This window comes from Miniopterus schreibersii (genome assembly GCF_964146895.1).
Source record: "Miniopterus schreibersii genome assembly, chromosome: 2".
NCBI lineage: Eukaryota > Metazoa > Chordata > Mammalia > Chiroptera > Miniopteridae > Miniopterus > Miniopterus schreibersii.
The window spans coordinates 150,836,324-150,859,413 of NC_138102.1; the positions used below are offsets into that span (position 1 = coordinate 150,836,324).

General features: G+C 35.5%; 1 protein-coding gene across 2 annotated transcripts in view; it reads left to right on the forward strand.

Annotated features, from left to right (window-relative positions):
* The window catches only part of CPNE8 (copine 8), a 185,152-nt gene that overhangs the window by 56,776 nt on the left and 105,286 nt on the right, over positions 1-23,090 (forward strand). For both annotated transcript variants that reach the window (XM_081128758.1, XM_081128759.1), the window contains one exon: positions 4,080-4,156. In XM_081128758.1, the coding sequence (XP_080984884.1) occupies positions 4,080-4,156 (77 nt within the window). The remainder of the gene's footprint in view (positions 1-4,079; positions 4,157-23,090) is intronic.

Consider the following 23,090-nt stretch of genomic DNA (forward strand, 5'->3'; position numbering starts at 1 on the left):
AGTTTTGAGTACATAGTAATATTCTTTTAACCCCAGGGAGTGAGGGAGGAGATGAGAGAAATATATTTCTTAGATGCTTACTGTGCTCCAAGTGCATTGCATATATTATTTTATTTAGTCCTTCCAACACTTTAATATGTAGGTATTATTTATTATGTCTATTTTATAGAGTGGGATACTGAGGCATAGAGACATTAGTAAGTGGTCAACCAGAATATAAACACAGGTAGTACAGTATAGACCCTCATAATTCTCACCGTCGAGGAGTATGTTATACTGCTTTGCTGTGTAAATAAATAAATGTATGGATGGACGTAAAAGGTCTTTTAAAAAGAAGATATAGGAACCATTAAAACTGATAACTAGCAAGCCAGCAAAGAGACCAACAAACGAAATCAGTTTATTAATACTACAAAGTATATTATTACCTTTTACTATGTGTGGAGTTATTAAAGCACATAACCTTAATGCGATTTTTATGAATAGAGAAGTAGCTATATAAAATGTAGATGAATGGAAATGATCAGTAAAAACTGGTACAAAAGAAATAATGAAGTAATAATTTTGAAGAAATTAGAATGTTATGCTCATTTATACAGTTATGAAGCTAAAGTAGATATTCCCCTGAATATAAACAAGAAAGAGAAACATAAATGTATGTAATAATCAGCTGAAATCTCTGGTATAGCAATGCTTTCATGGATTTTTGAGCTGTGTTATGCTAGTAACAAAATTAGATTATATTGTTATTGGAATAATCCAAACACTCCCTCTGATTTGCTGACTCTTTTAACTTTGCATTGCTGTGCTCTATGCCTCTTTCTTGTCTCCTTACCACTAGGTCTTTAAGTTTTAACCAGCATATTGGATTCAGGGTAATATTTGGATACTTTTAAAGAGTGGTAAATGCATCCTATGTATAATAACAATATAGTTTATGTACACTAAACTAATTTCAAAACTAAGTTCTGTGTATTATTTACATTATAAAGTAAAAATTAACTCAACAAATATTTATTGACCTCATGGTCAGTTTGGAGAAAGCCCCAGAGTTAATATGATTGAATACATTGAAGCATTTCTCAACTTGCAGCCACTCTAGACTAGATTTGGTCTATGTGTGTGTTTGAGTTGTGGAAAGATGCTTGGATTTATTACTGGAAATAGTACTATGACCTTATTATAATGACTCATAAACTGGGGGGAAAAAACCATAGTAAGAAATAATAAAGCAGTTCATGTTATATAGCTAGGCTTTATTTCTATATTTAACTAACTACAGACTATCTAAGAATATCTATTAGAAGACACTAATTATATTACTAGTATTGAGTAAGATGCATAGGAAATGTGAACCATTGAGATGACTAAAGAATGGGTTCAGTAGAGCTTTCCAACACAAGGAGTAGTTGACAAATATTATGTGCTGATTTTTTCATTTTGAGTAGTAAACCTGTTCCTTGATAGGGAATATACAAATAGAGACAGGCATAAAACAACTACATCAATCCCATAAGTATTTAGGGACAAAGTGTGCAATAACTATGGAGATAATGGGTGCAGCTGCACACCATATCTTTTTGTTGCACATTTTATTATTTTAATTTCCTTTTTGTATCCAGCAATGATGGCATTTGTTCATTTTTAGTATGTGTCTACTCTAATATGGATAGTATGCTCAAGGCTTCTGTTTTGTTTTCTTGGGTAATTACAGCTCAGAATAACTTTTACTGAGACTTGTTACTCCATTGGCCAAATCCATTTAATATTTAGTATGTGCAGTTGCCCATCGATATCAGTATCTCTAGAAAAGAATTCTAGGATCCTCCATATGTGTTTTTTGCTGCTCACTCAGAAGAGCAATGATAGATTCCAAATCTTTAGGATTTAGCTCAAACTATATGTCATGAGTCTTAGAGAAATTTAGGTTTGTTTAAAAAACCCAGAAACATGTTTGTAAAGTCTGTTTTGAAATTGGAAAGGACATGTTATTATTAATAATATTTTATGTAAATACATTTATATTTACATATAAATATAAATATATTTATATAAATATTTTATATAAAAATATTTAAAACTACCTTAAGCACTTTTTACCTATTTGAAAGCAAAATTTTAGATAATTTGCAACTTTATGAAGGTATTGTCATTCCGTCAGCCATCAAGTTCCAGATCCAGAGTTATTTTCTGTCTCTCTCTCGCCACTGTACCCCCCACTGTGTGCAAGTATAGTTTACACCAAATCCTGTCACTTCTCTGTGCACTGTTCCCTACCGTTTTCTACAGCTTTAGTTTGCTTCCTTACACTTGCTTCTTCTTAACTATTATAGCCTTCTGATTGATCTGGCTTCCAGATTTTTCCTCCCTCCTCAGTCCATTCTGCAAGCTGGTACCTAAATAATCTTCAGAATGCTTCTGATATTTCTAAGGCCAACTTCTTTTCTTTGGCTTGGCCAAGAGGGCCCTCCACAGTCACGGCCCTTCATCGTCATTTCTGCCCTTTAACCTAGACCACTCTTTTCTTTTTATGTACCCGCCTGTCACTGATCTGTCCTCTAGGACTAGAATGTCCCGTTTTCTTCTCTCCATGATCTTGTTCCTGCCTGGCTCTGACGTCTTACTTCCTTTGGGAAAATATCCCCCTGACTATCCTAGTCTACGTGGTCTTTTTTCTCTCATGGGCCTCAGAGCACCCTTCCTTCACCTCCCCACTTTTTTTTTCACTGAATAACATGGCTTTTACTTTTGTGGCTTGCTAGGCATTTAAAAATTTTATTTAGTAGAAATTAAAACAACATTTTGCTTGCTGTCCTCTACCTATCTTTCCTAGGGCTTGGCCTGGGCCTGTTATCTGCTCAAATTTAGGGCGATCTCGCACTTTTTCCTTTAGGACAGGTTGGAATTACGTACGGGCTAAACTAGAACATGTCTCTGCCTAAAACTCCTCCATATTTCTTGCCCCAAATATCCAGATGATGTTGGAGCCCTTATTTTATTGGCATGGGAAGTTGCTTGGCATTTATGATATTTAAATTCTTAGGCAGCACATCAGTCTAGAATCAGAATATCTGGGTTAGTCCCTACTCTGCTATTTAGAAACTGCTTAAAACATGGAAAAACCAACCTCCTAAATGGTTAGTTTCTTTTTATGTGAAAACCTCAAATTTCGCAAGGTAAGTCTGAGTCTTTTTGATATGTCTTTACTGATTTCAGAGAGAGGGAGGGAGAGGGAGAGAGAAACATCAATGATGAGAGTCATTGATCGGCTGCCTCCTGCACGCCCCCTATTGGGGATCGAGCCCGCAACCCGGGCATGTGCCCTGACTGGGAATCGAACCGCAATCTCCTGGATCATAGGTCGATGCTCAACCGCTGAGCCACGCCAGCCGGCCTATTCTGAGTCTTGAAATAAAAATCATCAAGTTGTACAGTAATGAACTATATAATATTTTATACTTAACATAATTTTAGGCACTTCATATATACTAATATCAACTCATGCAACAAGTCATTGACCCCTCAAAACAACTCTTGTGAGGGGGACTAGTACCTGTAAGAGACGAGGAAACTGGAGGGCAGTTAAGCGCAGTCACTTGTGGCAGTGGCGGCTCCGGAATGGACACCGGGCAGTGTGGCTCTGCCCGGGTCCAGCAGGACACCACGCGACCTCCCTGTAAGCTGGCATTGTCGCCACCACTGCTCTGTGCTGCCCCAGTTTGCCTCCACCCAAATGCTTAGCAGTTTCAGAGGCACCCACAGGCAAGCCAGTTGTGAATTCAAATCCTGAAGCGCTTTTCCATTTCCATTTTAATGTAAAAAAGAAAAAGAAAATAAACTCAATGTCTGAACACTCACCATGACAAGCCTGCTCTGTGGTTAAAAGGGCAAAATGCTGCGCACACTTAGGGGGAAATCACATTGTTAAAACGAACGGACGTTGAGGTTATTTTATTTAATGTTGGAAATTAGAGAAGTGAGTATTTCAGGAATGAAGACAATGCAAATATGATGTACAAAATACATAGTGTAAAGACGGCCTGGGAACTTATGAGCTTTAATCCTTTTATCTATTTTAGGACTTTCTGGGACAAGTGTTTTGTACATTGGGTGAGATTGTTGGTTCACAGGGAAGCCGCCTGGAAAAGCCAATAGTGTAAGTATTTTTAATTCAGACAATGAAATATTAACTCTCATTTTTATTTTTGCATTTTGGAATTGATGAATACATGGTTGTACAGCAAAAGTGGGTTTTAAAATCTTGAGTTTTACTTCCGAGAAAAATACTTTTGATATGCATATTTGTAAAGGATAATTTGTATTTCAGCTGTCATACGTGATGCTACAAAATGTTCACAAAATGAAGTGAGCCCATCGAAACAAGGAAACGTGTTGTTTTCCTTTCAGTTGTACCATTAAGTCATAGATTTAGTACTTTTTGAAAGATTTTACTCCTTTGGGCCAGGACTTTATGTAGCACCACCTTTTACACCATACGTTTAATAAATGCATTTTGGATGACTGAGGTTTTAATAACTTTTATTGCAAGATTAGTTTGGAAAGACGGTGGTAAATGTCTAAGTCTTAGAGGAGGTGGTCACTGTGAGTTATATCTTCCACCTTCAATTACTGGGATCATGTGGGTTTTTTTGTTAGTTGTTTGGGATAATCCTATTTTCTCCAGTTCCAAATAAGACAAAAAACAAACTGTAGACATTTTTCCTAATCTTTTCTTTCCCTGTCCTCTTTGTTCTTCTCTTGCTAATCTCAATTATTTGGATGCACTTAACTCTTATAAAAATCAAAAGATCTATGAAGAATACTAAGGCATATGCAGAGCTAAATGCAATGTCTAAAGGTTTGGGAAATTTTGAAATCTATATCATCACCAGTCTTTTAAGAATTTTAAATAAATGTCAGCACTCCACAAATCTATTCACCTTTGACACCAAACACTAAGGCCAAGGCATCATTTTTACATTCCCTGCATACAACTGAACTTTATACTTAGTGTGTTCAGTGCTATGCAAGAACATCTTAGGATAATCAGAGGTCTATGACGTCTGACATCTTTTATTTAACTTGATTTTCTTGGAAAATTATTACCAAATGTTAGTTTGAAAACTTTTGACTGTTAACTACCTTTTAAATATTCAAGAGTAATTTGCTTTCACATAATTACAGGATTTGGAAGCTTATGATATAAGTATATTTTGTTCACTTTAACAAGTAAGTAATGTTACTTGTAAAGTAACTACACATAAATATTTTATTAAGTGTATATAATTATTTTTTTAAATGATGCAATTCTTATTGCATTTTTTAGTCTAGTGGCTCAGGCTCATGAAAATTCTTGGAAGATCACTAAATCTACCCTTTTTTCTGGAAAAAAATCAATAATATACACAATGTCAACTTAAAGATGTCTTTAATATTCTTTGAGAGAAAACAGAAGCAGTTTAAAAATAGAATTTTTATTTCAGAGCAACAGAGTAGAGATTTTTGTGGAACTTGTGCTCATATTTTCAAATTGATAATTTTATTAGAAGTTTTTATCTGATATTTTCTCCATAAAAGGAAATCATAACCTTATTTCAAAAAGCTCTTAAATTACAGAGACTTTTCCCCCCAGTGGAAAATCATCATTATATTAGTCTTCAAACATGTTAAAAAGTTGATATTATATTGGTTGTGGTATGTGGTAAACAGAATACAGGGTTGGCAAAAGTAGGTTTATAATTGTGAGTATGCAAAACATGGAGTTAATAAAACTATTGTAATAATCATACCTTGCATGTCTTTTTCCATATGAACAACTGTAAATCTACTTCCTTGTTCAACTAATTCAACAATTCCCACTAGATAAGACTAAGACAAACAAATTCATGCTGCTTAGATACCTAGAGTAGTGACTGGCAGAATGCAAATGTTGGGAGTATTTGCTAGAATTCGAGTCATGATCATTTTACATAATCAGAAAAGATGAGATGCCCTTTAGATTTTTCTTAGCTCCTGCTGAGGATGGAGTAGCATAAATGAAGCAAAGCCTTAGAAACCTGTTCAGATAAAATGGAGGTATTGTAACTACACACTTCATGTCATCTGAGAGTATTATGTAACTTAGGAAGATTTTGATATTATATCTGTCTTATTGAAAAAGTTCTAATTCAATTTTTAAAACTTTATGCAACTAATCCTTTTTTTTTAATCTTTATTGATTTCAGAGAGAGGAAGGGAAAGGAGGAGAGAGAGATTGAAACATCAATGATGAGATTGAAACATCAATGATGAGATTGAAACATCATTGATCCGCTGCCTCCTGCACGTCCCCTACTGGGGATCAAGCCCACAACCAGGACATGTTCCCTGACCGGGAATTGAACCACGATCTCTTGAATCATAGGTCAGTGCTCAACCGCTGAGCCAAGCCAGCCAGGCTGCAGTTAATCTTTTCTTCAACCTTTGACCTTCTTGGGCAATCTTTTCAGGCGAATCAACATTATGCAAGGGTTTAAGGTGGGCTTATTATTTGAGTAGTAGGAGATTTAAACATTTTTCTAAATAAGTGTAGCTAGGCAAATATTAGTACTACATGGGTAACAAAATGTAAGCTTGAGTGTGGGAAAGAGCTTGGCTACAAAAGAAAGGAGCAAAGAACAAAACTATAAGAACTGCAGAATGGTGGCCGACCCCATGAGGAAGTTACATTAGCTACTTGAGATAAAGAGACTATGAGAGAGGGAACTCACGTGGAAGATTAATCAAAAATACAACAGTAAACCTGAAAGTAGTTAACTTCCTAGCGGAAGGATATCTTGGACATATTAATGAAAGCATCGAGGAATAGCCTCATGTGTTCTCACCCGAGCAGTCACTCCAACCAGTGGATTGGGGGGAAAAATGTTTTTTTTGTAGTCATTCACCCTCTTGCTTGAGAAAATACTGGGTTTTATTAAAAATTCTAGCTATGAGGGAGGGATGTGTCTAAGAAAGGGTAGCGTGGATTGAAGAACCAGGCCCACTGGACTGAGCCTGCTGTCTTGAGTTCTTGGGAGTTCAGGTGCTTTAAGAGAAGATGTAGCTTCTATTCAATTGGCATTTTACCCTCTTACTTCAGCTCTAATGGAAAGCAATAAAAAAACATTCATACTTTTTGTTTGAAAAAAGTATAGTTGGATTGAGGAACAGAGTGAAATGCTGTTTGCATGGAAGCTTTATCTTCCCATAATGTCAGACTAGCTCTTCAGAGCAGCTGGTCCACTCCATGGATGCTCTCAGATTCCACCCTCATCTCTCCCCTGCTGCCCCGCTCAGTGACGTCCTTTTCGATGTCCTTGATTTTTTTTGAATCAATCTAATGGACAGATGGTGGGGAGAGGTTGGAAGGTTGGAAGATACAGAGTATTTCAGTAGAGGGAAGAACAGCTTTGGAAGAAAGGATGGAGCCATTGGGAATGTTGGAAATGACACAAGGTCAGGGACGTGTTTTCTTCTCTGACAGGAACCTTTAGGACAAACATAACGTCTAAAGATTTCATTATTTATCACATAATATATAAAAATAGTGGAATAGGTAAGAACATGACAGCAGTGATGACATTCACTTTAAGGAAATAATATGTATTTAACATGGACTTCTTACATCTCTGTCTCAGAGTCGGTTTTGCCTCCCTCTGTCCCTGTTCCTCCCTGGTGATCCTGCCCTGGCCAGGGCTCCGCCACGTAAAGAAAATGAAGGGTGGTCACTAAACCTCATACTGTTTTTCATGGTCTCTTCCTCATGGCTGGAGATAGAAGTGGAATTTGTACACTGTCCTGTTGCAGCCATTACTTTTGGCAATCTTGTTAAGGAGTTAGGGGATTTTCCCTATCTGGGTGACCCACCTGCAATTAACCAAATGGACTCATCTGGAATTTTAAGTCTTCCTCTGTCCCGGATGTTATTTATCTTAAATAGCATTATCCAAGTGATTTAGTGCTTATTTACTAATTTGTCTTAGATTAGAGATTTATTTTCCAATTATTTTCCCATTTATATTCTAAATTATTCGTAATATTCCCTTGTTTTCTTCCCTTTAAATGGCCCAGTTTAAATTATTTTCTGCTAAGGTATTCACAATAATTTCTTCTAGTTTCTTAATTGCAATTGTGTTACAATATCTCCTCAGAGGTGGCCTTTTTAAAATGATAACTATAAAATTTGGAGTTTTAAAGCAGGCATACTAGAGCTTTAAGTTATTTTTATTAATCAAATCTTCAAGAACTAAGTTATGTTTATTACAAAGGAAAAATGGTTTCTTATACAAAGCCATATATCCTATTAAATAACCACAATTTGAATTTAAACTCATCTTTTTATTTTCTGTGCTTCAGTTATTGTTGTCACTTTCTAAAAAAAAAAAAAAATTCCATTTTTTATGACAATAAAATTTATTTTTTAATATCTTATAGAACCTTAGGTGAAATATTTTGAAATTGATGTTCAGCTATTTTAAATTTACTTTTTAATAGCAGCTCAAGATTTTTACAATTTCCAACAGTCTGTTCTGTTGGATTCAAGTTTTGAGCAAACACATTTCTCATGTCTTAATTCCATCCTACACTTTGGTATTTTCCCTGAACCCTTCAAAAATGAGTCTTGTGCTCCTTAATTTGTCTGCAGCATTCACTGTGTCTTCCTGTGACTCATCGGCTCCTCTCTTTAGATCGTCCCATTATGATCTGGCATTATACCCACTCAGCAGTGTGTCTCCTCATGCTGTAAGATTGTATCTAATTTTCTGCTGATGCTGTCAGTCATACTTCTTCTATCTTTAGGGTTCTCAGCGATGGATTCAGAAAGTCTTCCAGAAGGCTAGAATCAGCACCGGTTTAAGAAAGATTGCCATTTTCTGCTCTGGGAGGCAGTCAGTTATTATATTCATCAAGGAACAGACCTGTTTGTTCCTGTTACTCTCACCCAGGCAGGACTGGCTGGTTCTGCGTGAGACCGTGAGGCAGAGGCCGGGACTGGTTCGATTTGGAAGAAGCTTCTTCCTCTGGGCAGGAGCTGGAGCTCCGAGCGTAACTGAGCTAGCAGAGGCTTGGGCTTAGGGAGAAGATTGTGTTCCTTGTAGGCTGGCTATAGCAGTTGTGATCTAGTAGGCAGAGAATAAAGGAGGGATCCATGAGGGATTAGCGAGTGTCCTGATAGGTGTTGAAGAGTTAAACTGGAGCAGGGACCCGGCAGGAGGTGATAATTGCAAGGCCAGCTTGCAGTTGTCTGATGGACACAGAATCCCAACTCTGACGTCGGACTCAAGAATGAAGCCCAATGGGTGCTGAAGTTCAATAAGAGAAATGTGGGGAGGGGAACAGAACAGAACAGAAGCTTGGGAACAGGGAAGAAGAGTGAAATACAAGAACAGGGCTTGAGGGGAACTTGAGGCTGAGCCTTGGAGGGCTGGTTTAAAGGTCCGATTGAAATGTGGCCTTATTCTGAAAGCTGTGCTGTGGCCATCGCATCGTAGAGGTGGAGAGTCAGTGTGCGAAGGAAGAGGGGGAGGAAGGACAGCAGAATGGTTAGTCTTGAAGAGGAGAAACGTACGAATTTACAATAAAGCAGTTCATGTCTTCATTGGGCAACCTTTGCATGTGAAAGTAGAGTCCACTTTGGAAGAAAATTTGACCTTCAAAGTAATTTTTATTGCTTTCCCTGAAAGTTAGACTGCTACTGTTATACTCTGGTTTATTTTACTGGACAGAATATTGGGCTGGGAATGAGATAAAGATTTTAGTCCTATCTTTGCTAACTTGGTGTGTAGTATTACAAAATTTGTACATTTATATTATATTTTTATATCTTTGGGTCACATTTGTAATATGAGGAATTTAGTCTAGAGATAAATAGATAACCATTATAATGGAGTTGATAGCACATAGCCTTTGAGATCAGTCATACCTGGATTTCATAATTTCTTAGGGATACATTTGGGCAAATTGCTTTAAATTTCTGAGCTCTAGTTTCCTTATTGGAAATGTATAAATAATACACTTTGAAAGTATTGTTGTAAGAAATAACATTATATAATACATTTGTCATGGAAAACGCTGAAATTTAATAAATATCCATTGGTGTTTATTATTAGTATTGTTATTAAATATAGGCTATATCTTTTAGTAAAGACCTCTTAATTGAATACCTGATAATCTTTTCCCTAAAAGAGCCTATATGCAAAACCATGTATTCTCTAAAGTACATGGAATTTTTGTACATTTTCTTATGTATCTTACACAAGATTATGAGTCTCTCATAAAATGTAGTTTAGTATATTTGCAGCTGGACCACTTTCTTACATTCATTTGTGGATCTGAGCTGATGCTCTAGAAGGATCTCCAGCAGTGTAGTTGTTTACCCTAAGTAAGCAGACTGTATATAGCTGCAGGCTCCCATGCCTCTCTGATTCAGAAATTTCAGTGGTTATTGAAGGTTAAAGGGCATTTAGATGTACTCTTCTGGATACAAAGGCTTGTAAAGGAGATATGGGTCAGATAAATACATTTTTCTCAAAATATCCCTTAGTGTCATCTTCGGAGACAAGCCCCATAATGGTTGGTCTGTTTTGACGTGGGTGTGATATTTCCCAGTTCTTATGAGGCTGTGTGAAGTAACTCCTTTAGGCACTCCAGTGTAAGAGAGAAAACAAAAGGCAAAGTCTTTTTTATGTCAGTACTTACTATATAGACTGTATTTACCAACTGCATTTGCTTCTTTTTCGGTCAGACACAATTGGAGTGTAGTAGGGATCTCAGGGATTCTTTTATTTTTTATTTTATTTATTTATATATTTTTAATATATCTTTATTGATTTCAGAGAGAGGAGAGGAGAGGGAGAAAGAGAGACAGAAACATCAATGATGAGAGAGTCACTGATTGAGCCCGCAACCCGGGCATGTGCCCTGACCGGGAATCGAACCCCGATCGCCTGGATCCTAGGTCGACACTCAACTGCTGAGCTACACCCAGCTGGGCTCAAGGATTCTTTTAAAAAAATATTTAATTATTCCACCAGTCTTTACTGGGACTACATTATAGACCAGACCCTTAGTGTTATACCCTAAGTGTACAATTTTGAAAATATGAGTTGTTTTTATCTTCGTAGAGTTTACCATCTATTCATTAAATGAGTGATCACACAAATAAATGTAATTACATATTAATGTAAGCCTTATTAAAATTAGAGTGCATTCTTTGACCAGACTATATAGGCCATTTTTAATATTTTGAATATTATCATAAATGCCAGTGGGAAGAAGTTTATGGCTTTTGTTCAAAGGAGTTCATTCACTTTTGTGTGGAGGATGGTTAACAGAGAGATTGATAAATTAATAACTATTGAAATAATCTAATCCAGAGAAGACAAGCAGTTTGGCCTAAGGAGATAAGAAAAATGGGCATACTTGAAATATAATTTCAAAGTTGATTTCACAAGGATGGGCGATAGGTGGATAATCTTGGGTGAAGAAGATTTCAAGGATGACTTTTAGATTTTGTGCACAAGTAATTGGGTGGATGGATGCACCATATTTCATTGAGGAGGTGGATCATTCATTTCTGGGCTTGCTGCAACTGATCCGTAAGCTTTAAGAGTCGGTAGGTCATTCTGTCCTTGTGTTGTAGATGCTGGTATTCACCCAGAGCATAAACATTTGCACTTTTTTTTATTATATTTGCCTAAGCTCGTTGAGTTAGATTGAAAAATTGGTGGAAAATTCTGATGGAAAGAGAAGGTATCATCTGTGCTATTTTGGAGGATAGGGTCTAGTCCCTGCCTTTGTTGAATAAACATTCTTAGTTTCACTTAGTTTTAATATCAGATGAGTTTCTAAAGGGTTACTCTTTGCATAGACAATGTTTAGAGATTACATTGGGATAAAATATTTAAGAGAAACTACAGTTTCCTCTATTTTGAAATTCATTGCTTTTTATTTCCCTCCTCCCCTTTTGTGTATGGCCAAATTTACTGATTTGGGGATTCACAATGCAGCCTAGGCAGTTCTATAGTCAAGCAATTATAACTATAGTTCTATGGATAAGCAAACTAGTAGGTGAAGAAAGACCTTTATGAGCCAACCTTAGAATAAGCATCTTGGCCTGAGCTCCAACCCACTGATGAAATAAATGTTTGTAACATACATTTGGGGATTGTCTCTGCTCCTGTATGGGTTCTTTGTCATCAAAGCAAGTGAAAGGAAAATTTTTTAAAAAAATTCAGAGTCATCAAAGGAAGTGAAAGGGAATTTTTTTTTAAAACAATGCTAGTGGCTAACTTGAATTCTTATAATGTGTCTGTTGCTTTTCTGCCTGTTTTACACATAGTAACTTCATTAACCCTCATAGCACCTTTATGAGGTAGATAGATATCGTTACTACCCCCTTTCATCAGAGGAGGAAACTGAAAGAAAGACCCTGGAGAAACCAAGATTCAACTGGAAGTTGTGTGGCTTCTGAGGCCATATGCTTAACCACAGCATTATATTGCTGTCAGTAAATAAATGTTTATGTGCAACTTTGAAAGAAATGAAACGTCTTTATTTTACTTCATTTTAATAGTACAAAAGTATTTACTTACAAATCAAGACCATCTCTCGACGGTAAGAAGTGCTTTCAAGGGACCCGCATTCTGACAGATCATTTCAGGGATGAGATTCCTTCTCATTATATTACCCACACAACCCTTCCATGAACATAGTCCCACTTTCTCCCGAGGCAAACAGTGCTCATCCCGCCAAGAGTTTGTGCTTCTTTCATATATGTTGAGTCATGAAGATTCAACTTCTATAACCCACTCCAGGCTTCCATTCAGTGTGCACTGACTCTTCTCTGCCCTGTGATTATAGAGAAGACAGCGATAACCCTGGCAGTGAGGGGGAGCATGGCTTTCCAGTCCCCCAGTCTCTACTCCAGGGGGATTGTTGCCACTCTTTCTGTGGTCAGCTAAGATGAAAGTACTCTTTTCTCAGAGACAACACAGTCTAAGTAGGAAGGTGATTAGAAATTAAATAAATCTATATCTAGTTTTGGAAGAAGTAAATAAATATATCAGTTTTTTCCTTGATCTTCTGGAAAATCATTATCTTGAATTCACAATATCCTGATAAGTAAACTGCACAGTGTTCTTATCTTCCTGGTCGTTTGTTCCATTTGGTAATGCAAGATGACTTGCCTTCATTTCTAAAAGCACTGCTTTCTTCCCTATCAAATTTCTGGAAGGACTTTCCAACACATATTTTTAGTCACTGGGTTCAGTTTTCAATATATAAGTATGGCATTTCTAGCTAACGGTAATTGTTAGCTTCTTCCAGCATTATAGTGAATGTTCTTTCCCCTTCCTCTCATATTATTTTTGTTTATTTTAAATTCTTTTTTTCTTTTCTTTTTTTTAATCTTCACCTGAGGATATGTTTTCATTGATTTTTAGAGAGAGAGAGAGAGAGAGGAACATTGATGTGAGAGAGAAGCATCAATCGGTTGCCTCCCGCACGCCCCTGACTGGGGGTCAAAGCTGCAGCCTGGGCATGTGCCCTGCCTGGGACTCGAACCCCAGCCTTTCGGTGTATGAGACAGTGCTCCAACCAACCGAGGCCCTTCCAGGACTCTGTCTTTGCTGAAGCAGGTCCATTGAAAAAAATTATCAAATGGATACACAGTAGATGTTCCTGCTCTGTTCTGATTAATTCTCTGACCCTGACACCTCGTGGGTTCCATGCACGCTGGAGCAAAGCACCAGAACAGCCTTGTAAAATTCAATCCAGAGGCTGCATGCCTTCCCTCCCTTCTTCATATAACAATTGTGAAAAGATGTGAAAAGAAAGTATTATATCTTTTATATTGTCGAGAACTGTTGCTGTGTTTTGTAAACAGTAAGAATTTGATAATGTTCATTCAACTGAGTTTTCAGCATAATAGTCACATTAAGTGGTTTTTCTTTTTTGTTAAGTACACTTACTATCTCGCCTGCACATCATAATTTTGTGTTTCAGTTTCTCAGGACTTGGGACAAAAGTAGGTTATAGTATCGTTGCTACATAGGTATTTTATTACATTACAAATGCAAAGTATATTTTTAGTAATATTAACAACTAATGTTTCTGTAGTTGAATAGATCTAGTTTATCACCAGCAAAGAAATTTAGAGCTAGGATCTCACCATTCTTGTAAAAAATGACTTTTGAAGGAAATCTCAATCTCCAGAGATTATGAGCAGTTTACTGGGTTTTTGTTAACTGAAAAATTGTGTATCAAATCATTGATTGTCTAATTCTGCGTCTGTATCATGATAATAACCATCTTGCTTTCCTTTTAATGTCAACAGTTAGCATTCTCACTATATAATGGGATCACATTTAATTTAATTATAATGTTAAAAATTACAGGGTAACAGATGAATTTCTTGACAAGACTAGTGTTTCAAATTTTAAACAAAAGTTGCAATTACAGTTTGCTGGCATGTGACATTTTTGCAGTGAATATAGTGTGTTTTCTTTTGTGCTAACTGATTTGGTAGAATCTTACAAATGACATTTTGTTAATATTTTAGACTTAAAACATATTGCATAGAAAGATAATTAGATTTAAGTTGAAAGAATAATTAGTTTTGAAAAGCTACTTGCATAGATCTTTTGTTTTTGCCTTTGGAAATGACATAATTTCCTCAGGTAATTAGATCTCAAAAGAACACTAAAGTACTAAAAGTAAGTTTCTTTCCTCTTGAAGTTAGTGTTAGAGTTTTCAATTATTGGGCTATTTGTGTGGTAACCCTGTTGGCTACTAAGTGGCTAATGGGTGGGTAGCGTTTACAGTGTGGACACGTTGGACAGAAGGATGATTCACATTCTGCCCACGACAAAGTGGGACATACAAGATTTTTATCACAGCACTCAGGATGCCACACAATTTAAAACTTATGAATTAGTTCTGGAATTTTTAATTTAAATTTTTTTGACTGTGGTTGACTGCAGGTATCTGAAATCACAGCAAAACCACAGATAAGGGTCAGGGTTCCACTGTAAACTTCAAGCCCTCTTATCACACATCCTTCCCTCACTCCCAGTCTTATACAACCTTACCTTCTACTCTCAGAGAAAATAACCATAAATAGTATTAGTTGCTGTTTGTTATTTAACACTCTGTCTCCCTTCCATGCTGCAATACTCTGTATCCCAGCAGTTTATTCTTAGACATACAGTAAGGAAATATATAATAGATTTTATTCCATCATTGCTTATATAGAAGAAAATCTAAAACCTACAAAAAATTCTACCCATTTAATATTAGGGGAACCTGTAATTCATAAAATAAATTACTACATAGCAATGAAATGAATAAACTATAATAAATCACAATTAGTTCCATCAACTTGATAGTTTCTTTATGGTGTGTTTTGGTGAACAGAAATTCTCAATTTTAATGTCAAATTTTAAATTGTTTTCTTTTTCATTTGTCCTTTTTATCACTTGTTAAAAAAATTCTTCATTTTTCTGAAGTCACCTTTTCTTCTAAAAATTCTACATTTTTCCTGGTTTTAAGTTCTAGATTTTGAAATGTTATGCAATCTTTTATTCTCAGAATAACTTTAATTGGTCATTGTTGTATTATCAATTGTTTGACTGATTTGTTTATTTCTCTTTGCCATCTTCAGCACTATAAGTGCACAGTTCAGTTGTGTTGAGTATGTTCACACTGTTGTGTAACCAACCTCCAGAACGTTTCCACCTTGCAGAACTGAAACTCTCTGCCCATTCAACAGCATCTTCTTTTCCTTCTCCCCCCAGCCACTGGGAACCTCCATTCTATTTTCTGCTTGTATGAATTTGACTACTCTAAGTACCTCACATGGGTGGAATTATACAGTATTTGTCTTTTTGTGATTGGCTTATTGAACTTAGCATCATGTCCTCAAGGGTCATTCATTTGTAGCCTGTGACAGGATTTGCTTCCTTTTTAAGAATGAATAAAATTCCATTGTATATATACGTCATATTTTATCTATTCATCCATTGGCGGACATTTGGATTGCTTCCCACATCTTGACTTTTGAGAATAGTGCTACTATAAACATGGGTATACAAATATCTCTTTGACACTTTGCTTTCAGTTCTTTTGGATATATAACCATAATCGGGATTGCTGGATCATATAGTAGTGCTACTTTTAATATTTTGAGGATTCCCATACTGTTTTCCATAGTGGCTGCACCATTTAAAAATCCCACCAGTAGTGTGCAAAGGTTCCAATTTTTACACATGCTCACCGACGCTTGTTTTCTGTTGTTGTTTTTTATTTTAATTAATCAATTAATTAATTTTATAGTGGCCATCCTACTAGGTTTGAGATGGTATCTCATTGAGGTTTTGATGTGCATTTCTCTGATGATGAGTAATGTTGAGTATCCTTTTTATATACTTGTTGGCCAATTGTATGTCTTCTTTGGAGAAATGTTTATTCAAGTCTTTTGCCAATTTTTTAATCAAGCTATATGATATATATATTTTTTTCCATTGAGTTGTAAGAGTTCTTTATATATAGTAACATATCAGATATTCTGAATATTAACTCTTTTTCAGATATATGATTTGCAAATACACCCTCCTGTTTCATAGGTTGCCTTGTAACTGTTTATGTGTTCTATGAGGTACAAAAGTTTTAAAGCTTGATGTGACAGATTTGTCTATTTGTCCATTTTTTCTGTGCTTTTGATGTCATATTTTAGAAATCGGCCAAGACCAACGTCATGAATCTTTCTTGCTGTATTTTCTTTTGGAAGTTTATAGTTTCAGGTCTTAACAGTTAAGGTGATTTAGAGTTGATTTTTATGTATGGTGTAAAATAAAGGTCCAGTTTTATTCTTTTTATGTGGATATACAGTTTCCTCACACCATTTGCTGAAGAGACTATACTTTCCTCATTGAATCGAATTGGAATTTTTGTTGAAGATCATTTGATCATGGTGTGAGGGTTTATTCCTGGGGACTCTAGTCTATTTCATTGGTCTATTTTGTCTATCTTTATGCCAGCACCACACTGTTTTAATTACTGTAGCTCCTTTGTAGTATGTTTTGAAATCAGGAAGTGTGAGTCTTCCAACTTTGTTCTTTTTCAAAATTATTTTGCCAATTTGGGGTTCCTTGAGATTTCATAGAATTTCATGATGACTTTTTCTATATATTTTTGCAAAAAATGCCATTGCGATTATAATAGGGATTATGTTGAATCTGTAGATTGCTTTGGGTAGTGTGGACATTTTAACAATGTGAAGTCTTACAATCTATGAACACAGGATATCTTTACATGTCTTTGTGTCTTTAATGCTTTATAGTTTTCAGTATAAATTCTTTCACGTCCTTACTTAGGTTTATTCCTAAGTATTATGTAATTTTTATGCTATTATAAATGGAATTGTTTTCTAAGTTCTTTTTGGATTTTTCATTATTAGTATATAGAAACACAACTGATTTTATTATGTTGATTTTGTATCTTGCAACTTTGCTGACTTCGTTTAGTAGTTGTAACATTTTTTAATGTGATAACTTTAGGGCTTTCTACATATAAGATTATGCATTCTGCAATCAAATATTTTTATGTTTTCCTTTCCAATTTGGATGCCTTTTATTTCTTTTTCTTACCTAAGTACTCTGGCTAGAACTTCTGGTATGATGTTGCATAAAAGCGGAAAGGGTGGGTGTTCTGCCTTGTTAATGACCTTAGAGGGAAAGCTTCCAGTCTTTCATCATTGAGTATGACTTTAGCTGTGGGCTTCTCATATATGGCTGTTATATAGAGATTTCTTCCATTCCTAGTTTGTTGAGTGTTTTTATCATAAAAGGATGTTGAATTTTGTGTTTTTATTTTCATTTGTCTCAAAATACTTTCTAATTCCCCTTGAGACTTCTTCTTTGATTCATTGCTTGTTTAAGAGCATATGTTCAATTTCTACGTATTTGTGCATTTTCTAATTTTCCTATCACTATTGATTTCTAATTTCATTTTACTGTTATTGGAAAATATATTTTGTATAATGTCAAGCTTTTTGAATTTGTTATGATTTGCATCGTGGCCTAACGTGGTCTCTCCCGGGGAATGTGCCATGCACCCTTGAGAAGAATATGTATTTTGTTGTTCTTGGATGGAGTGAACTGTATATGTCTGTTAGGTTCAATTAGTTTATAGTGTTGTTCAAGTCCTCTATTTTCTTATTGATATTTTTTTCCAGTGTCTTATCCATTGTTGAAAGTGGAGTATTGAAGTTTCCTACTATTATTGTGTGTATTAGCTTTCATTAACACACTGCTGAATTTTTGTTTAATGCCATTTCGTTTATATTTTTTACATGCAAAATACTAAGCTAGTAGAATCAGGTATTATTTTTATTATTGTGCAGTTCTAAGGATTCTTTTGTATTATTTCTCTTTTTTATAATGAGTTTTTAAAAATGTTTTAAATGGACATTTGTCATTAGCATCTAAGTCAAATTTTTTTGATCAATAAATGTGATATGTTTAGTAAATATTCTGTGACATAGTATGTGGTCAATTTTAGTAAATGTTCTGTAAGTTAAAGCAAATTTGAAGAATGACTAGAAATCACTGATATGAAAAGATTCCTCGAGTGGTTAGTAGGGTGAATATTCCAGGTGAAGTCAGGGGGAAATGAAACATTTGCTATGGATTCAGGGAATGAAACATGTGGCTCTATTAAAAAGTGGTCAGAAAGATGAAACTAGAGACTTAACAGTGGCTGAAGTTTATGAAGATTATTATGTCCTAATTAATAAGTTTAAAATTATCATAGGATTTATATAGAGCCATTGGAAGATGGAAGGCTTCATGATTAGAATTCGTGATCAGATCAGTCTGGGATCATGGAGAGGGTAAGTTAAAGGAGTATCAGCCCCAGACCAGTTAGGGACAAGAAAACTGCAATAACCCAAGTGAAAGTGTAGAGGTGTGAACTAAGGCATTGGTGGCTGTGATGGAGAAGTAGTGAGAGTTATAGAAAAGGTTACAGTTAGAAAAAAACCAACTGTAACAATCAATGCAAAAGCAAAACAGACAAAAACAAGCCACCCATTCTCTCAGAATGCCTTTTATTCTTCGTGTGCTTAATTTTAGAAAGAGTGACTTGTCTCTAATAATACTCTTGAGATATACCTTCAACTGTTTTGGGCTTGAGTTTTATTATTCTTTCTATATGTCACAGAATATCATAGAAAAATGCAAGTATGGGAAACTTCACAAAATTGATTTTTTTGGTAACTTTCTATTTTGACATAATTTCAATTGTACAGAAAATTTACTAGACTGCTACCAGAAACTTCTGTACGATCTTTACCTAGAATGTTTACTTTGAACAGGTGTTAGCTTTGTTCTCTGTACTTCATCATTTTCTCCCCACCTCCATCCCTCCCATCTCCCTGTCTCCTGTTTTAGGTGTTTTTTCCCTTGAACCATCAGGGAGAAGCTGGAGACATTGTTGGAGATGTTGTGCCCCATTTCCTCTGAATGCCCAAGTGTGTATTTCCTAATAAGGATGCTCTCTTACATAACCACACTATGATGATCCAAATCAGGAAGCTTCACAATGATTCAATGATATTATCTAACCCACACTCCATATTCAAATTTCAACAACGGTTCCATTAATGTCCTAAAGCTATTTCCCCCAGTCTGAATTTTAATCAAGAATCACACACTGAATTTAGCTGTCCAGATTTTAGTTTTTTTTAACCTGGAACACTTCTTCAGCCTGTCATTGTCTGTTCTTGCCTTACATTGTTTTAAATAAACTTTATATATAAGAGTAGCTTTAGATTTACAGAAAAGTTACAAAGCTAGTACAGAGTGCTTACGTGGTTCTCACCCAGTTTCCCCAAGCATTAACATCTTACATTACTCCCGTACATTTGTCACAACTAGGAGACCAACATGGACACATTACAATGAACTAAACTCCAGACTTTATTTGAATCATTTGTATTTCCACTAATGTCCTTTCTCTGTTTCAGAATTCAGTTCAGGATATCATATTGCATTTAGTCATCCTGTTTCCCAGAACCTTCTGTTCTTTAACTATTTCTCAGACTTTCTTTGTTTTGGATGACCTTGCCAGTTTTGAGAAGTACTAGTCAGATATTCTGTAGAATGTCCCTCAGTTTGGGATTGTCAGGTGTTTTTTCTTAAGGTTAGATTGGAGATAGGGGTTGGGAGGGGAAGGCCACAAAGGTGAAGTTCCTTCTCATTACGTCATATCAGGGGAACATAATATAAACATGACTATCACTGGTGGTAATCTTGGTCACTGGCCCAGGCAGTTTGCCAGGTTAAAATTGCCCCCTATAATGGTGTATTTATTGTTCTGTAATACAATCAGTTCCTTTTTATATATTTTGGAGCTATAATTATAGATGCCTACAGTATTGATATCCTATCTCTTCCTAATTAATTGAATCTTTTATTACACAGTAACTATTTCTAGCAATCTTTATATTTAAAATCTGTATGCTTGCTATTAAGGTACGTACACTGATTTTCATTAAAGTTAGTTTTTTTCCCCCCTTAGTATATATATTCTTGTCTCTTGAATTTTGTAAATCCTTAAATTTTGATATCTATTGTGAATAGCTAAATGGATGACTTTTTTGTTTTTTATACAGTATCTAGTGACAATCTTTGTTTTTAATCTGGAGCATTTAGTTCATTAACATGCATTTCCCATAACTATTTCTGTGGATTTATTTCCATCACCTACTTAGTGCTTCTCACTCACTCCACCCTTTTTCTCTAGTTTCTTTTGAACTCATTGTATTTTTAAAACGCCTGTCCACAGTTTTCCTTTTCTAACCTTTAGATTATAAAGTCATTAAAAATTGTACCCTCCTAGAAGTTTTAAAACATATTTACCTAATTTAACATATTCTATTTACTTTAAAGCATCTTTTACTTTCTTCCTGAACAAAAAGCATCAGAAGACTTTCACTTAAATTTCACCCTTCTGATTATTGCTATTATTATCCATTCGTATTTGTTTTAGTTTTTCACAGTAATGTTATTGATTTATAGTCAATATTTATTGTTTCTTCTTTCATGTCAGACTTTCAACCTATGGTTACGATTCTTCAGTTTGAAGTCCATCCTTTAGAAATTCCTCAAGCAAGGGTGCTATAAATTTACTCAGTTCTTATTGTTTGAAAAGTGTCTGTGGTTCATGCTTGCTCTTAAAAGAGATGTATACTCTACACAGTCCTAGGGCGACAGTTATTTTCTTTCAAAACATTGATAATGTGTTTTCAGTTGTCTTTCAGCTTTTAATCTTTCTTCTGGGTAGTCAGCTCGTAGCTTAAAACAGTGGTGCCTCGGTTTTCGAACGCCTCCGTTGGCGAACATTTCAGTTTACAAACCCCGTAAACCCAGAAGGAAAAGCTTCGGTTTTCGAACCCGCCTCGGGAGTGGACCGTGCCCCGGGCTCCCGCCGGGGGCAGGCTCCTGAGGCCCAGCTGCTGGCTGGGATCCCTCGGTTTCGGACGTTTCAGAGCCCGAACGGGCTCCCGGAGCAGATCACATTAGAAATCCGAGGCACCGCCGTATTCCTGATTATAGGGCATCTGTCTTTTTCCCTGACTCTGGTGTTTTTCAATGTCCCTATCGTGGATATAGGTATAAATTTATTTTTATTTTTTCGGCTTGTGATTCATTGGACTCTTTGAATCTGGAAATTAATTTTTTGCATCAGTTCTCAGCCATTCTCTCTTCAAATGTTGCATCTCCTCTATTGATTCTTTCTTTTCCTCTGGATCTCTCATTAGATGTATGTTAAAACTTGCGTCTATCCTCCATGTCTCTAAATGTCTTTGTAATAGTTCTTATATCTGCCTCTCTGTGCTGCATTATGGACTATTTCTTTACATCCACCTTTCAGTTCAGTCATTCTGCTGTGTCTAATTTGTAGTTAAATTCATCCACTGAGTTTTCTATTTCTGTTGTTTTTTCAAGAAGTTCTATATTTGTTTATTCTCCAAATAGTCTTGATTATTTACCTTGGCTTTTGCTAGTTACTCAGAATTTCATTTTTCTCTTTAAATTTTAGTTATATCATACATATATTCATTTTGTATACTATGTATAATATTTCTAGTATTCTAAGCCTGTAATTGATTCTGCAGTCTGTTGTTTCTGGAGGCTCTAACACATGGTACTTTTTTCTTTCAGTGTTTTGTAAATATATATCTATATCTATATATAGTTTTTAACTTTTAATGTGTTAATGTTTTTCGATGTAGTTTGACGGCAAACTCTTTCAGAGAGGCTTTGCATTTACCGGGCACTTATGGTCACTTGTATTTACTGAATTTTTGGTTAGAAGATTTTGTAACTACCTAGGTAGTAGAAATTAAGGCAACAAGCCTGGCTAAAGTCTGAATTATTAAGAGACATATTTTCTCTTTTATATATCATCAAGTTTTAAGGCAGGGATTTATTTCATAAGGGCCTCTAAAGGGGATGTTTATATCTAATTCATGCTACAAACAATCAGTCAATATAGTCATTGTAATTGAAACTTTATGCTGCCAGTCTCTCTTCTCCTGGCTGTTTTTTTTGTTTTTGGTCTTTTATCTTTTATGCCTTAAGCAGCCATAAAACACAAGCCTAAGATCACACTCTCCAGGGTTCACCTCTGCTTGTCTTTCTGGCTTTCCATCTTCAGCCTCTGATTGGTTCTTACTTTCTTGCTTAGTTATCAGAGCCTTTATAAAGACTTTTTGCAAATTTTAGTGACCATTTCAAAGTATTTTCAGGTAGATGTTCAGTTAAGGTGTTTAGTTTGCCATAATACTGAAAATATAAATCCTGTGGTTTACACACAGAAAGAAGAAGAAAAAAGATACAGCTGGATTAGAAAAATTAACTGAGAAATGATGCATGTAATATTGTAAGAAAAAACATACAAGGATAAATTAATTATCTCTTAGTCATAAAGACCTGGAGAAAATGGAAGATCCTGACATTTACAATTTCCCTAATGGGGAGTAAAGAGAGAGAGGAAACAAGATTTTGTGA